The 16,974-nt window shown below is 41.9% G+C and overlaps 1 protein-coding gene across 6 annotated transcripts in view; it reads right to left on the bottom strand.

Annotated features, from left to right (window-relative positions):
• Positions 1–13,438: 13,438 nt before the first annotated feature.
• The window catches only part of WIPF1 (WAS/WASL interacting protein family member 1), a 116,701-nt gene continuing 113,165 nt past the window's right edge, over positions 13,439–16,974 (bottom strand). For all 6 annotated transcript variants that reach the window (XM_082689538.1, XM_082689541.1, XM_082689536.1 and 3 more), the window contains one exon: positions 13,439–16,500. In XM_082689538.1, the coding sequence (XP_082545664.1) occupies positions 16,445–16,500 (56 nt within the window). In that variant the 3' untranslated portion in view covers positions 13,439–16,444. The remainder of the gene's footprint in view (positions 16,501–16,974) is intronic.

The raw sequence follows: 16,974 nt of genomic DNA, 5'->3' as shown, positions 1-16,974 counted from the left end.
AGGTTGTAAATTTAACCCATTTTTAGTTGATCATTTGCAGCCATAAACAACTGATACACCAGTTACATTCAAATGAATCTTCTATGTTTCTGTTTTCCACTTAAAGTCCTGTTGTAGAGAGAAAGAAGAAAGAACTATAAACCTAGAACTAAAATGATGATACAGATAGCTCAAAACACTGAATGGTTAAAATAAACTCATGATGTCATGTTTTAAGGAAAATCAGCTTTTGCTAAGATTAAGTTGAAAAAGCACACAGCAACTTAAAAGTACAGATGGAAGCCTGGAAACTTCTCTATTGGTGATAGGAACTGGAGTTAGACTATTTTCCAAGGATTATTCTCCAAATACGTGACTAAGAGTTGACTTTGAGTGTTGGCAACAAAGGGAAGCTTTCCTCCTATTACATTACCCTGAACATGACTTTCTGAATAAGTAGGAGAATTGGAATTTCTGAATCTCCTCCTTTGCAACAAAGCAATTCCCAAGTTTCAAATTGAATACACCAGATGAGAAGGCAGAGTGATGAGGATTTAATTAAAAACAATAGTATGAGGTTTGAATTCTGTTGAGGAAGCAGTCATAGACCTGAACAAGTAACTGAACTGAACAGCTGACAGTCTGTCCTGTGCTTGCCCCTACTTCTTGTATTTTGCATTCCCAGACTGTGTTGTTTGGAAGCAAAGCTTCATTGTTGTGTTTTTTTTTTTTTTTGGTTAAGTGGATTACACCTTTGTCCTTGCAGACGAGGTGCTGACAGCAAGGGTTCCAGGAAACCCTATCGAAACAAAACGCTCTTTGTTTTGTGTGAGGAAGCTCTGGCTTATAAATGGATGACATCAGTCGGCTTCCCATCCACTCCTCTGGATCCCTCAACGTACAGAGACACATTGTTAATGACTTTCACTCTGAACAGCTGCTGGCTTCACTTACTGTGAAGATGGTGATCAGACATCCCAGATTTCAAGTAATCTGTTCTGTTTTCGGACCACCTGTCAGGTTATCCGCCCTGGTGTTTGATTAGAAAAATATCATCGCTTTCAGTATGGCACAATCCCTTCTAACTTCTCTGCCCACTTGGAACTTTCCCCCGCATGTCTTATTGTTTTGGAGACCTCTTTAGGTGGTGTCCCTTCTCCTTTGCCAATAAGCAAAATTCCCACATGTGTCTTCAGTGGAAATATCCTCTTTTTAGGGATCCTGTCGAGAAGGGATTCCAACTCAGTCCATACTAAAATTAGACTAAAATGAGTCAAGTAGAATCCTACCTCTCTGTGGAAAGCTGCCTGATTACTAATTCTGAGTGAGTTAAATGTTTATTACTGGAATAAAGATCAAAGCCTTTAAAAATGCATAAAGTGATGCATTTGAACAGGTAAACATAGCTTGGAAAACCACTGAAAGGAAGAAGTCAGGGTTAGGGTTCAGTCTCAGAGATTAGCAGCAAAGAGCAACTTCAGAGCCCACTGCGGTGCTGTCTGCAGGTGGAGACCAGGTGATGGACTCACTGACAATGTGACTTGGAGAACATGCTAGAATCTCTAGTGTCTTCTATGTACTTAATGCATGAAGTGCTTAGGAGACATTTGCTGAACTGCATCAACAAATAACGTTTACTTGGATCTACTGTGTCCGCTACACCAGATAAAAGCATTTGCAACCATCTTTTCTAGTTCGGGGTGTCAAAGCATGCCTGAAGTGCCACAAAGAATGTCTGTACTTGATAATTTTTCAAGGAGGTAGGGCTTTGATTTTCCTGATTTTTTTTTTTTTAACCTGACTTTGTAGCAAGAATATTATAAATAAAATTTAGGAGAAGACAGACAATCCTTGGGTGTAAGGAGACTGGTGATGGCTTGGACAGCTGAATAAATAACATTTATTTATCTGGCTCCCTGGGCCTTACCCAAGCCTTTTTACAGCTAGCAGGTGTTTTATAGACACATTTTTCTATGAAGTAGTCAAACTGTAAACAGAGTGAATCCTGAATGATTATCATGCCTTCAAAAAGCCAGAGATGGAGGAGAAGAGCAGCAGCACCGCCATTTTCCCAAGAGAAACATCTTTTGTTTTTGTCTTTGGAAGCACAGGTCCTAGCACAGGACCTAGGGTTTGAGGGCAGATTTGGGGCTGTGGACATAGCGCCATATGGGGACATATAGCCCCATAGCTATACTTTCAACCCGTCCTGATCATGGGTTCTGCGTAGGTACATCCCGCACACGTCAAGGAGGCGTTCTGGAAGGAAACTGCACCCATGCACCCCAAGCACCGTCCCACAGTGTTACACGCATACGATGGTAGGTGCTCAATAAATGGTTCTTGGGTAAATAAAGCATCATATATTGTTTAACAATATTTGTGAACAGTCTACTACTCCTTCATATTGAGAAGTTTCTTGGGTCAAGGATTAAATTTTATGCACCCAGCTATCTCATGGTTGAAAGATATCTGCCCTTTATGTTTGTGCCTGAGTGAGTGGAGGAGGGGCACAATCATGAAAACCATGGGAGCCTGTGTGTGAACCTCTGTGCCATATCAGCAGTGTTGCTTACTTAGCAACAGAAAGGGTCTCCCACTTCCTTTCAAGGCCTCACAGACAGATTCATGGGAAGAGTTAGAAAAGGACCTGAGAGACTTTTAGGCCAGACTCTATTTCATCAGTGAAAAAATTATGTTTAGAGAGATGGAACAAATTTCCCAAGGTCATATGGCTAATCTATGGCAAAGTCAAGAAAAAATTTGAGTCTCCCTGAAAGCCACTTTTCTTTCTGAAGTATTTATTTTAATTTAAAAAAAAAATTATTATTTTTTTTTTTAAGAGAGAGAGAGCATGCATGTGTATGAGTGAGCAGTGGGGCAGGGCAGAGGGAAAGGGAGAGAGAGAAGCTTAAGCAGGTTCCACACAACATGGAGCCCGACATGCGGCTCCATCCCATGACCCTGAGATCATCACCTGAGCTGAAATCAACAGTCAGACATCGATGTCAGACACCAACTGAGCCTCCCAGGCTCCCCCTTTCTGAAGTATTTTAAAGTTTTATCTAAAAGATTTTCATTTCTGGGCTATATGTATGTCCCCAAATAGTTGTAAAATAAATTATTCCTCAAGAAAACTCTAAGAGCTTTTAGCTACTTATTTCCCATATGACACATTTCAAGGTGTTAAATAAGAAGTTCTCACTGAGCCATCAAGATAAAATATATGACAAGCAAAAGAAAGGAGCCATAAAGGGATAGAGATCTTCAAAGGGATTATCCAAAAAGTGATTACATGACTCAAATCCTTTGCCTACATTCTAGGTAGAAAGAGGGGCTCAATACACAGCATCCATCTTCCCCACCCAGGTTCTGAACAAACTGGGACACAAAATGAAAGGTAGCAGCTAGGGGCCTGAATCTCCCCTTTGTTACTAGAAGACACAGAGCTGGAGGTTAGGGCTTAGTGTGGCACCAAGGGCAGCTGGTCCCCGAACCCCAGGCTGAAGTTCTGAGCAGAAAAGATACACAGCTGATGGGAGGACCAGTGCCAGAGGAAGGGTGGGGGGTGGGTGGGTGGCCAGGCTAAGCTTTCCCAGGGAGTGAATAGTGTTAGTAGTGGCCTCAGGGTGCAGGACTCTTCACAAGCATGGGGAACAGTTGTTGCCCATAACAAAATATCAGGGGGTTAAGGATTGGGTTGGAAGATAGGTGAAGAGGGTTTTTCTGAAGGGTAGTCTAAAAGCCTCTCTCACCCCAAAGTTGCCTTCTCACTGAAAATTCTTAATTCAGAGAGCTTTACACACATCTGCTGCTTGGAGTAGACTTGTGACTGAGTGGGCCAGCACTGGGGGATGGGCAGGGAGAAGGAGGGAGAAAAGAGGGTAGGGAGAGGAGTGGAGGAGGCACTGGGAAGGGAGGAGAAGAGGAGGGAAGGGGTAAGGGAGGAGGGAGAGGGAGAGAGAAGAGGCGAGGAAAGGGGAAAGAAACTTAGCTCCTGTCCAATAGGGCCACCTAGAGGAGCTCTTAGGCTTCTGCAGGGAGCAGCAGGAGTTGGGAAGGGAAGCTGAAGGAGCTTCAGCTGAAGAAGGAGCTTCTTCAGGAGAGAGGTCTCCAGCATAGGACATGATGGGTCTCTGAGGCCGTGAGAGAGCACTCCTCACCAGAAGGAGGCAGCTTTCCGTTTCACAGTCTAGCTCCTACCCTAAGACATGATCAGTCAAGGAAGAACTTTTCTCCCTCTTCTCCTGCTTGCTTCTCTTCCCTCTGCTTGCCCTGACCCAGGAACAAACCATGGCTAGTGAAATGGCAGCAGCCAGCTGGAAACACTAGGTGGAGGAAAGGAACAGACAGACCTGCCCCCCAGGTAAATTACACAGATTTAAATGAACAGATTTCAAATGAAATCTGTTCAAAGTTCCATCCAGTCCTGCCCAAAGCCAGGCAGAGGAGGCCAACTTGAGTTCCCATCACTGTCTCCCAGTACCCTTTATTATTTGATCAGAATAGTCTCCTTCTGTAAGACATTAGCGATTCCCAAGGCTGCTTTAAGAAATTTCTTTATTTATTATACGTGAGGTGATTGAAAACTGCCAATCATAAATCTGGCAATCCCCTCTCATGAGCTTAAAGACGAACGTTCTGATTACGATAATTACATTTTTATGAATATCCTACCTAGAGAGTAACAATTTTACTATGTCAGACTCCACACAAAGATGCATCAATTTCATCTGCAATGAAAAATAGAGGCTAATAGCACAGTTATATTTATATGATAGTCAAACATCAATATGCAACATAAGTATTTCAACTGAAAGAATTCTGCTCATTATTTAACCTTGAGATGATGATTAAGGGTGAAGGCTTGTCAGCTTTCGTGAATTATTTTTTCGTGATTTTTGCTGTTTTGATTTGATTTTTAAAACTCCATAATTAACACTTATTAACATTTGGATTCCACCCCCCATGTTATTGTAGGCAAGGCAACAATGGCAATAACAACAAAAGATTAGTGGATGTGATTAATGGTCAAAGAAAGAGTATTGGGAAATCACAAGACATAATTATGTTTCAGGTAGCACAGTGCCATGCCAACGGACTTCCTACTTAGTTAAGTTTCTTAAGCCATGATGCACGTAATGGACACAGTATTTAGGTTTGATGCTACATATACATATTAGTTTAATGCAGAGGAATGTGTTCCATTATTACGGATAGTGATCAGGGCCAGTTTAAGCATGTGATCTGAGAACCAGCACGGTAAAGCAACACATAAAAGTCTGTTAGAAATGCAGGTTCTCAGGCCCTCCCTTAGGCTTGCTGAAACAGAATCCCTAGCAGTGGGGCACAGGACCCTGTCTCAGTAAGCCCTCCTGGTGATTCTTTGAGGTTTGAAGCCACTATTCTAGCACATTGTGACTATTTTCCCTGGCTACAGTGAAACACTGGCGTATTAGAGGCTGCAAAGCCCAGCATCAACGTAGGCATGCCCCCCTTCACTTTTCAGGGGTATGTGTTCCAGGGGAGTTTAAGTGAACAGGCTGTTTTGGTCAAGTCCCTGAGTCCAGGGGTTCCTCTTAAGTGGCTTTTATCTTCTCTTTCAGTCTCCCGAGGTCACAGGCTATAGTGTCCTCCCATCAGTAGTCATAATTGTTAGTTCATCCTCCCTGATAGAAGAGATGTTTATGATACCTTTTATAATGTCTAAAGATCTCCATAACCCAGAATCCTTGCTGATCTTCTTTCTGTATTACAACCATTTCCCTAAAGTCACCTTGAGCTCCTTGAAAAAATTTAGCATCCAACATGGTACTCTTTTGTGTATCTTGATGGGATTAACCTGGGCTGTCATCTTTCGACAGCACTCTGGATCAAAATTATGAACCAGAACTCACCAGAAAGTTGCATGGAAAGAGGCCACACATTGCAAGCATATTTAACTCAAGAAAACACAGTAGAACATACATTTAGTAAGGGGTACCAATGCTCACTGGCCAGGACTATGCAGTGCTGTTAACACAGTTTTTCTTTTGCTTAGAAGATAAGGCAGCTCTTAGGAGGGAAATGTATCACTGAGTTTTGAAATAAACTAGCTAGCTAGCTAACTTTCCCCCCACATTTATTTATTTATTTATTTTAATGAGAGAGCGAGCGAGAGTGGGAGCAAGCGCGTGCACACACAAGCAGGGGGAGCAGCAGGCTCCCCACTGAGCAGAGGGCCTGACATGGGGCTCAATCCCAAGGTCCTGGGATCATGACCTGAGCCAAAGGCAGATGCTTAACTGACTGGACACCCAGGCATCCCTAGCTAGCTAATTTTTTAAAAGTATTTTAGAGACAAATAGCATTCTGATGAATCAGTACACAGGGGGTAGTGTAAGTGGAGTATTTAGTATGACAAAAAGTAGATGACATCTTATGATTTTATCTTAATATTATTTTATATATGTAAATTATGTGTGTGTGTGTGTGTGTGTGTGTGTCTATGACTTTATTCTTTCAAAGGCCCAAATGCAGGAGTAAAACTTTAGAACAGAGATTCTGAATCTGGAATGTGCCTCAGAATGACCTTGAAGCTTGTTAAAAATACAAATTCTCAAAAAAAAAAAATACAAATTTTCAAGCTTGGTTCAGCAGTACATGTCCTGAAATTCGAGTGACATAGAGAAGACTGGCAGGGCCCTGTGCAAGGGTGACACACACAGTGTTTCCATTGGAAAAAAAAAAATTCCTGGGTTCTGAGAGATTTTTATTTGGGAAGGTCTGAGGTGGAACCCAGGAATCTGGATTTCATAAGCACTCCTTAAGTGCCTCAGTGGTCCAGAACTTTCATTTTGGGGAACACTGCAAATCTAATTCAGAAGATGAGGAAGGAAAACACAGTTGAGTGTGAGGTGGTACGGCTCCATCCATCCACAGGAGTGGTACCTTCTTTGGGTCCTTGTCTTGCACGACTTGAGGCTTTTGAGCAGGACAGGTATTCTGCCTAGTTCTAAGTTATTTCTGTGCTTGCCTCCACCCCCAAAGGACTGTGAGCTCCCTGCAGTGTGGGAATTAGGTAATACTGACCTTCACATCTTCAGCTGGGGACTCTCCCCTGGCCGCCTCATTCCTGAGAAGGTGCTCAATAATATTGTCAGATGAATGAAGACAAGAAAGGTAAAAATGCAGTTTGAAGATTGTAACTGAAATAGTCTGGAGTGTAGTCTTGGCCCCTTTGCGGGCCAGCAGTCTGTGACCTTGGGGTCACTCTCTCCCTTAGTGTCTCAGCCCCCCAGTTTGCAACACAGGAGATCAGTTTCTCTCTCCTTCGTGTGAATACTGAGGGGTACCCTTGAAGGACTGTCTGTGAAGATGCATTGAAGTTCTAGAGCCACGTTTTTCATTTGAACATGACTTGTTTTGCTCTATTTCTCCGATGAATAAGTGCTGGGTTGTATGACTGAGGCAGAGAACACCAAATTTACTTCTGGTCCTTGTGAGAAAGCAAATTCTATGAGTTGGAATTTAAAAGAACCACAGGATTCTACCAATTTCAAGAGTAAAAAATAAATTCAATACTAAAAATTTATAATATGAAGGAAGAAATACTCCACAAATAATCGTAGAGAGGAAGGGAGATAGACTGGGAAGCAGATTCACTCTTTACCTTGCAGTTTGGGACTTCCAGAAATCCGTTGTTTAGTAAAATGATGTCTGAACTCTAGTGGCTCCACTAAGATCACCTGACAAGGGAATAACTGTCTGATAGGATGAACTGAAAAATACACGTACATCCTTTTAAAAATGTCCAAATAGTGGTTATGACCACCCCACCAGGTGTAAAGAACTGAAGAAACTGTAAAGAAACTGAAGAAAATTAGATCACTTATAAGAGGCAGTTTGCCCCAGCTGGTGAATACTGGGTCTGGGACTAGAGTCAGTCCATAGCCCAGTGAGGAAAATAAAGGCAGTATACTAAATTTTCCGTGAAGCTATGTTTATTCAATTGGGTCTACCATCTTTTACTCTAAGGTTAGATCTCCCCTTGTTTTGGCTGATTAAAATGTCCTTGTTTTTATGAAATGTCAATATTTTTTTAAACTGGCGAATGGAAAGTTGACAATATTATGACTTCCCATTCAAATTTATTTACTTCCCTTTCAAATTTATTTATTTTCTGGATTCATTCAAGGCAAGTGGCTTGAGGCAAATTTCTAATCCATTCAGTTCTTGATTTCTTCACATGTAAAGTCACGAAGATTAACAGTGACATAGGCAATAATATTTGCAAAGACCTTAGCACAATTTGTAGTACATCATAGATGATTAAGACTTGGTGGCAGTTACATGAAAAATGGAAACAATAATTATGTTCTCATCTAGATAGGTAAATTAGGTGGTAGGCCTTGTGTTTGCACTACTATATTAGATATATTTTTCCATTTTTCTCTGGTAGTCGCATTTGGGACCCATCCATGCCTTTGCCCTAAAAGTAATCTGTCTAAGCAGGAAGCACCAAGGGAGAATTTCCATTTCATATACACAGCCAACCAGTCTGTGTTGGTGGTGGGGAGCATTCTAGAACCAGTGGCAGAGCAGGGTTGTGCCTACTGGCTGAAGTTCTTATTAGATCTAGAACCCAGACCCTTGGTTCTAGGACTAGTACTTCCTATTGTATAATATGTATTTTCGTATTTACAATGGCTAATAAATTGTAGTTACTCAGTGTTTTTTGATTACTTGAATGAATAAATGTAAAAATGAACCTTGGGAATACAATAGCTCCATAAAGCATTAGCGTTTCCCAGTCGTCTGCGGCTGTTTGTTTCAGGTACCTATCTTAAATAGATTATATTTTGACAGGTGACCTTTAACTTACTCAATTGCTTGGAGACAGAAAACAGGAAAAGGGTGGGAGTTTCTCATGACTAAAACACATTTATGTTGATGGATATGCCAGGTGTTCTGGCAGGAATCTTCCTGGTCAAGATTTAAGTTAAATTTGAGCTAGATGTCTAATAACATCCAGACTTGTTTCCCAGGCCCCTCAGGGGTCAGACATGTTATCTGGGTAGGTCACACTGTGGGGCCTTTAACCGATGCTAACACAATGTGGGCAGTGTAGTGACTGACTGAATTATTTTAGAACTGTCTGTAGGCCACTCGGGGAGTACAAAAGAGCAAACCCTTCTGCTGTCTTATATTGGTCTGGGACTCTCCTGTCACTCTTACAGAAAGCTGGTGGCTTAAGAAAGTTTTTAAGATACCTACTGTGGTTGGTTTCTGTATCGGAAGCTGGGAAGGGCAATAATGCAAGGGCCGGTTTTATTTTTCTTAAAAAGCATTTATTTATATATTTTTGCATGAGAGAGAGAGAGAGAGTGCGAAAGCATGCATGCATGAGTGGAGGTGGAGAGGAGCAGAGAGAGAAGCAGACTCCCCACCGAGCAGCAAGCCAGAGGTGAGGCTGTGTGACTCCATCCCAGGACCCTGGGATCATGACCTGAGCCAAAGGCAGATGCGTAACCATCTGAGCCATCCAGGCACCCTTCAAGGACAGATTATGTGGGGCCTGAAGCTTTAGATAATTTAGGTGCTACATTAAGGAAGTTAATATAAAATCCTAAATAACATAAACTTTGATGTAAAAATGAGTACTTATTGGAAGGGATCCTCGTAAGTGGAGGTCCCAAAGCTTAAGCTCTGTTGGCTACCTGTAAATGTGGCTCTGGAATATTAGGAGCAGAATTTTAAGACTAAGGAATTTGTGAGAGAATGTCGATGAACGGGGCATTTCCAAACACTTACCAGTAAGAGAAACATATACAGGCATCTCCTGATTTCCAGAAATTTGCATTAGACCACTTCACTTTTACGCAAGAACTACATTAGTACCTGTTTTTGTTAACCGAAAGAAATCTGAAGATTTTTGCTTTTAGGAAAAAAAGGGCAAAATGTGAAAATAGTAGTCTGTGTTTGTTTTGCTACAATCCATTGTAGAAGCAGTGCACACCCCAAAACAGTGAGAGTGGCCCCGCCAAGCTCTTTCTCCTGGAACCACACTCCGCATCTCAGCAGCAAGCCACTGGAGCTTTCAACTGTGTCTGAGAGCATCTGTGTTTCATCGCCATTTATTTTGTGCAGCCATTAGCAAGAAGTGTCCTCAGGTACCGGAAAAGCCTAAGAGAGGTTATTTTTGGGGTCTGAGAATGCATAATATTTTTCCAGATAAGTTACTGGTAATTGTTTCTTTGCTTTAGGCCATTTCGGCTTAGGAAAGTTTTCATAGGCGTGCTCTGCTTTCGGGTAGTGGGGGAAATCTGCAGCTGACCGTAGCTCTAGAGACAGACACAAAGGATCAAGGGCTCAGAGTGCAGGAAAGCGAGGCTATGAGGAAGACAGAGAGAAGGGGCCTTTCTAAATCATGTGTCCCAAGAAGCCTTTAGTTAGAATTGGGATGTCAAGAAATGGGGAATTCTTGAGTTTATTTTACACATTAAAAAAACAAAAAGACATTATTTATTGGCCATCAAAACTTTTTCTAAAAACTCCCCTGCCCCCAGTTTTCATGTAGGTTTAAAAAATTTTTTAAGTTTTATTTATGAGAGAGAGAGAGAGAGAGAGAGAGAGAGAGAGAAGCAGACTCTCTGCTGAGCCAAGAGCCTGATGTGGGGCTCAGTCCCAGGACCCAGGGATCATGACCTGAGCGGAAGGCAGATGCTTAGCTACTGAGCCACCCAGGTGCCCCTAGGGAAAAAAAGCAATTTAATTCATCCATTGAGATAAAAGAATAAAAACAAACCAAATAATTCCTCAAGTGGGGGGTGGCTTATAACATATTTCCTTTCCCTTCTTAATACAAAGCTCTCTGTCACTTGGGCACCTGTGCCTGGTGGGAGCAGGGGGCTGCGTCCTTAACTGCCACCTAGAGACTGTTTGACGGAGGTTGGGGGGGTGGGACACTGGTTTGATTGTGGTGAGGTGTGATGTGGTAACTGCTCAATGAAAATTTATGGAATGGGAGCCTGGCCTATGCCTGTTATTTTGCCTGATGTTCTATTTATTTGATCTTTGGAACCATTCTATAGTTGAGGCGGCTTAAGCCCAAAGAGCTTAAAACACTTTGTCCGTGGCCTTACAGGGAGCAAGTGGCAGAGCTAGGATTCAGATCCAGGTTTGTGTGTCCTGGGCTTGTCCTCTAACTCTGGGACGTGTCATTTGGCCTTTTCTTTCCACCAGTTGGGAAAGACAAAGGAAGCCAAGACTCGTGCTAGAGGTGGAAAGGATTGTCAAGAAGGGAGTGTGGTGAGGTGACCAGGATGCTGCTTGTTTGTCAGTGCTCTGGGACTTGCGGTCTTCCATTACTCATCTGTCAGACCAAGACATGGGTCTAGGTGACCTGCCATTGGGGTGACCCAGTTTGCTTGGGTGACCCAGCCCAGTTTGCTCTGATTTGCACCATTGTGCCAAAGCAATAATTATTAGTGACCCTATATAGAAGGTTCTTTCCAGGTCTTCTTGTGATTTCAAATGGAATCTAATAATTCTCTGACGACTAAAGCAGCACGAATTTTCATTTTCCAGACCTACAAGGTATAAGGGACTGACATCATGTGAGGTGACCTTTGTGTGGAGGTTACTGTGCATTTCTGGCACGGAGAGCCTGCCTGCTGTTGCTTCATTCCTCTACAAGTACACTAGGAAATTCCCTTCCAGTCAGTTTGGCTCCTGTTAATCTGGGATCATTAGATAAATATGTTTCCTGCTTTTACTCAGATTGGCTATCACTTACTGAGTGCTACAGTAAGTCAGGCTAAGTACTGAGTGCATGATCTCACTTTTTAAAAACTTAAATTCAGTGAATGAACACATAGTGTACATTGTATCTGTATACCACATCTTCTTTATCCATTCATCTGTTGATGGGCATCTGGGCTTTTTCCATAGTTTGGCTGTTGTAGACATTGCTGCTATGAACACTGGGGTGCAGGTGCCCCTTCAGATCACCACATTTGTATCTTTAGGGTAAATACCCAGTAGTGCGATTGCTGGGTTGTAGGGTAGCTCTATTTTCAACTTTATGAGGAACCTCCATATTGTTTCAGAGTGGCTGCACCAGCTTGCATTCCCACCAACAGTGTAGGAGGGTTCCCCTTTCTCCACATCCTCGTTGGCACCTGTCATTTCCTGACTGGCTAATTTCAGCCATTCTGATGGGTGTGAGGTGGTATCTCACTGTGATTTTGATTTGTGTTTCTCTGATGCCGAGTGATGCAGAGCAATTTTCACGTGTCTGTTGGCCATTTGTTGCATTATCTCATTTAATGCATTTGTTAATGTTGTGAGATAGTTACTTACCTTGCAGGTAAGGAAACTGAAGCTCAGAGAAGTTTGCAACTTGGTAAGAGGTGGGGGCAGGTCTTCCTAATCTCTTAACCCGTATGCTGTATTAAGATATGTACACTGGGGCGCCTGGGTGGCTCAGTGGGTTAAAGCCTCTGCCTTCAGCTCAGGTCATGATCCCAGGGTCCTGGGTCTTTGTATCAAGCCCCACATCAGGTTCTCTGCTCAGTGGTAGCCTGTTACTCTCTCTCTCTCTCTGCCTGCCTCTCTGTTTACTTGTGATCTCTGTCAAATAAATAAATAAAATCTTGGGTGCCTGGGTGACTCAGTGGGTTAAGCCACTGCCTTCGGCTCAGGTCATGATCTCAGGGTCCTGGGATCGAGTCCCACATCGGGCTCTCTGCTCAGCGGGGAGCCTGCTTCCTCCTCTCTCTCTGCCTTCCTCTCTGCCTACTTGTGATCTCTGTCAAATAAATAAGTAAATAAATCTTTAAAATAAATAAATGAATAAAGTCTTAAAAAAAAAAAGGTATGTACATATTCCAGCATGCACAACAGATCATTTAAAAAATTATCAGGCCTCCTACATTCCCATTGGCCTTTCCTGTATTTATCAGTGTCAGTGCTCATCCTGGAAGTTTTCTTGCCCATTGTTCCCACCATCCATCTTTACCTTAGAGTAGAAGCATCTGCCTCAAGGAAACAGACAGCAGACTCTGACTAGGATGCAGGTTCTCAGGAAAAACAAATAAAGGACTAGAAAGTGGGTGTGAGGAACCCTCACCATGGACTGCTGCCACCTCCTCCTCTTTTTCTTTGCTGTGAGCTTGTCTTTCTTTCTTTTTTTTTTTTTTTTTAAAGGTTTTATTTATTTGACAGACAGAGATCACAAGTAGGCAGAGAGGCAAGCAGAGAGAGAGGAGGAAGCAGGCTCCCTGCCGAGCAAGAGAGCCCAATGTGGGGCTCGACCCAAGGACTCTGGGTCATGACCTGAGCCGAAGGCAGAGGCTTAACCCACTGAGCCACCCAGGTGCCCCAGAGCTTGTCTTTCTTTACCAGAGTAGAAAACAGAAAACAGACACTTGCCTTTTCATTTGCATTTACTAGATAATACTTAAATAAAAACCACCAGTTGACACTCTTATCACTCTGCTTTTATTTATTGTCTGGCTAACTTACAAAGACACACATGTCTAGGGTAGTCTCTACCCCACCATTTAAACTGTCCTGATGATATAGATTCCAAAATGTGCATGTTTACATAGTGCAGTGGTATGAAAAACATTTGTTTTCTTTTATTGTCCCTTACTACAAACAGGGAAAAATTAATTTTGTGCCAAAAAATGTTGGGTGCTTTAACAACCATCCCATTTCTGCTACTAAAATAACAAAATTGGTATTACAAGTTAAAATATAAAGGCCTAAGTTTTTACAAATATGCAAATAATCTGCTGCTTAGACATAAAAAGTCGGTTTCTTTCAAATCACAAAGTAAGGCACCATTGGATTAAACATTTCTCTTGGTTTCTACTAAATAAAATGCATAGTGAAATAAATATGGAACACTGAATTTTAATACTGTAACACATTTCAATATAAAATGATATGTGAATGTTAAAATACTGTATTGCATCTTGAATACATTTATCGGGAAATATTATGGAAGAAAACCCCAAATGTAAGCCCTGATTTCAGGAAGAAAATATTCATTTTTGTGATTTGCCATAGTTGAAGATTTTAGCATAGAAATTATTCAGTTTTGGATGCAATTAGGTTGCCAACTTTCAAAGAAAGGGTATAGGTGTATTAATGAAACACTGACTTAATTACATCCTAAAACTTCTCTCTCCTGGATGAACAGCAACTTTGAGCTATGACTGTTTCAGACTTTAGGATAATACCTACAAAGCTGGGATGTACAAAGAAACTGGCCATGCTTACTAGCCCTCACAAAATTCAGATCCAAATTCTTTGGATAAGACTTCTCTGCCATTATTTGCTGGGAAGGCCAGATTGCATCTTTTGTGAGGTGGCTTATTAGGCTTTATCATAGAGATTTGTAACAACCAGTCATATCTGCTCAAAGAATCCCAAATAAAATGATGCTGCTATAAAACCTGAAAAATTCTTTTTGGAAAATACTTAGCCAAGTTTGTTATACCTTTATATTTCTTGATTCCCTTTGGGCAAAGGGCCCCAAATAACTATATGAAAGACAGATGAATGATAGAGGAGAGGGGGAAAAACCAAGTTCTCTAACATACTAAGTAAGCCCAGGACTTTGGCAAGGAAAGTTATAAAAATACAATATATCCAAATGGGCAACTTCATAATTTATTAGATATCCCATTTATTAGAACTCTAAGTTCTTTTGCCTTTATATAAATGAAACATTTATTCTATAAATAGGAATCCTTCTTTCAAATTTTTCTTTGGATTGATTTCTTGTTAGCATCTCCTGGTAATACATGAACAATACACTGAAACCATGACACAAAGTTTAAGTATACATATACATATGTGGCTGTGTGCTTTTTAAAAATAAGTAATGGTAATTTTAAACATAATCAACCATATAAAACCATATAAAATGGAAAAATTTCCCCCCAAATCTATAGCTAGATTTAAAAGTCCCAGTAAAGTTTTGTAAACAAAATCATACAAATAAAAGGGCAAGCCTGGCTCATTCCTATGGTCCTTTCACGGAGCTTGATTTGCATAGATCCAAGGCAAGGGATTCTCCCAATGGAGTCCAAACAAATTCTCTTCAATTTGTAGTAGCAATCTCTCTCAACCCCCTTAAACACCAGATTTAGATGTTTAGAGTTTCGCGCATCAACTCAAACCTGCTTGCTTCCTTCCACGTTTCCAACTGGCTACCTTTTCCTGACGTTCCCCCACAGTTACAGAGCCTGCGAGCCTCCCCCGCTCAGAGACGCATGCTGGGCAGCAGAGGAAATGAAGTCAAGGCAGGGGTCCAGTGGACAGTTAGCTCAAGGCAGCGGGCTCTGGGGCCCCAAGCCTCAGCTGGCTTTCGGTTTCCTTCTAATGGCTTTATTCCACGTGACTGTAAACCCTGTTACATCAATTTCTGACCTTGGTACTGTCAAGCAACACCTAGATATACACATCAAGGAAAGACGGGAAATAGGGCAACAAAATCGAAGGTCAAGCTATCTGTTGAACAAGGTGTTTGGTCCTAACTTGATTTTTAGTTACTTTTTGAATTGCTAAAATTCATCTCGCCTTTTTTGTTTTTGAAACAAGAGATTTTGCACTAGTCCACATCTTCTAGACCTGTGCTGCCCGAACATGGTAGCCACCGGCCACACAGGACTGTCGAGCCCTTGAGATGTGACTAGTCTGAATGGGGAATGTGCTCTCAATCAATGTAGGATACACATGGGATTTTGAAGACTTGGTACCAAAACAGAATGTGAAATAGCTCATTAATAATTGTTATACTGATTGCAGGTTGAAATGGTAATAATTTGGGTGTTAGGGTTAAATAAAATATATTAAAATTAATTTCACCTATTTTCCTTTTTTAAGGTAGCTACTAGAAATTCAAACACCGTTATATGTGGCTCACATTGTATTTCTGTTGGACAGCTCTGTCCTAGAGCTTATATCAGACTGCCAAAGATTGGACATCCTGTACCTGAAAAGTTTTATGTGAGCCCTGAGTGCTGCAACTTTCTTAGGTGGACTGTGGTTCCTGGAATCAGACAGAAAGCCAAGCATGCAAAAAAGTCATGGAAGCAAATAGCTCTCAGGACTTTAATGTTAGAGTCTGTAGCAAATTAGCACTGAATGTTTGAACTTGGTTGGTTGAAAGCTAGGACACAATGCATGTCTGCCACCTTGCCACGAAAGCCTCCTGACCCCTAAGCAGCCAGCACTGTAGCCAGGCTGTAGCTGAAGCAAGCACGAGCTTTGAGAATATACACAATCTAAAAAGCTAGGTGCGTTTCTTTACTGCATTCCCACCCCCTGCACACATATTCCCACATCACCCTCCCTTTCCCTACTGCCAGTATGAAGGGGACAAGTGAAGACAAGGGGAGGAGGGTTTGCACCCTTGGAGAACAACAACAGAAGGAGCTCTTGGGCTCGGCTGGAGTAGAGCAGGCAAAGATCACCTTGGGATGGGAGGAAGTGGTGGGGCACCCCTTTCTCTTCGGTTGGATCCACCTTGATGAAAAAATAGACAAAATATGAATTTGGTTAGAAAGCTTTTATAGAAAGCTCACTGTACAAACTAAAGGATGGTCACAAAAGTACCCACTATGTCACCCTCTATGACCAAGGCTGTGAAGAACAGGCACACGTGGGTGAGAATTAAGAAATGAAGGCAAGCGAGGAAGGATCTCACTGAACATTTCTAGAGGCGGATGACCCACCACTGGCTCCCAAGTACTTACCCAAAGTTAAGAAAATTAAAAAAAAAAATTTGTTTTCCTCTTACCACATAGTACGTGTTTATTACAGATTTAGAAAATATGGATGGGGGGGTGCGCGCCTGGGTGGCTTAGTGGGTTAAAGCCTCTGCCTTCAGCTCCAGTCATGATCTCAGGGTCCTGGGATCAAACCCTGCATCGGGCTTTCTGCTCAGCGGGGAGCCTGCTTCCCTCTCTCTCTCTCTGCCTGCCTCTCTGCCTACTTGTG

This window comes from Mustela nivalis, assembly GCF_964662115.1.
Source record: "Mustela nivalis genome assembly, chromosome: 11".
NCBI lineage: Eukaryota > Metazoa > Chordata > Mammalia > Carnivora > Mustelidae > Mustela > Mustela nivalis.
Note: the sequence above shows the minus strand (reverse complement) of the source record. Positions and strands in the feature narration are given on the sequence as shown.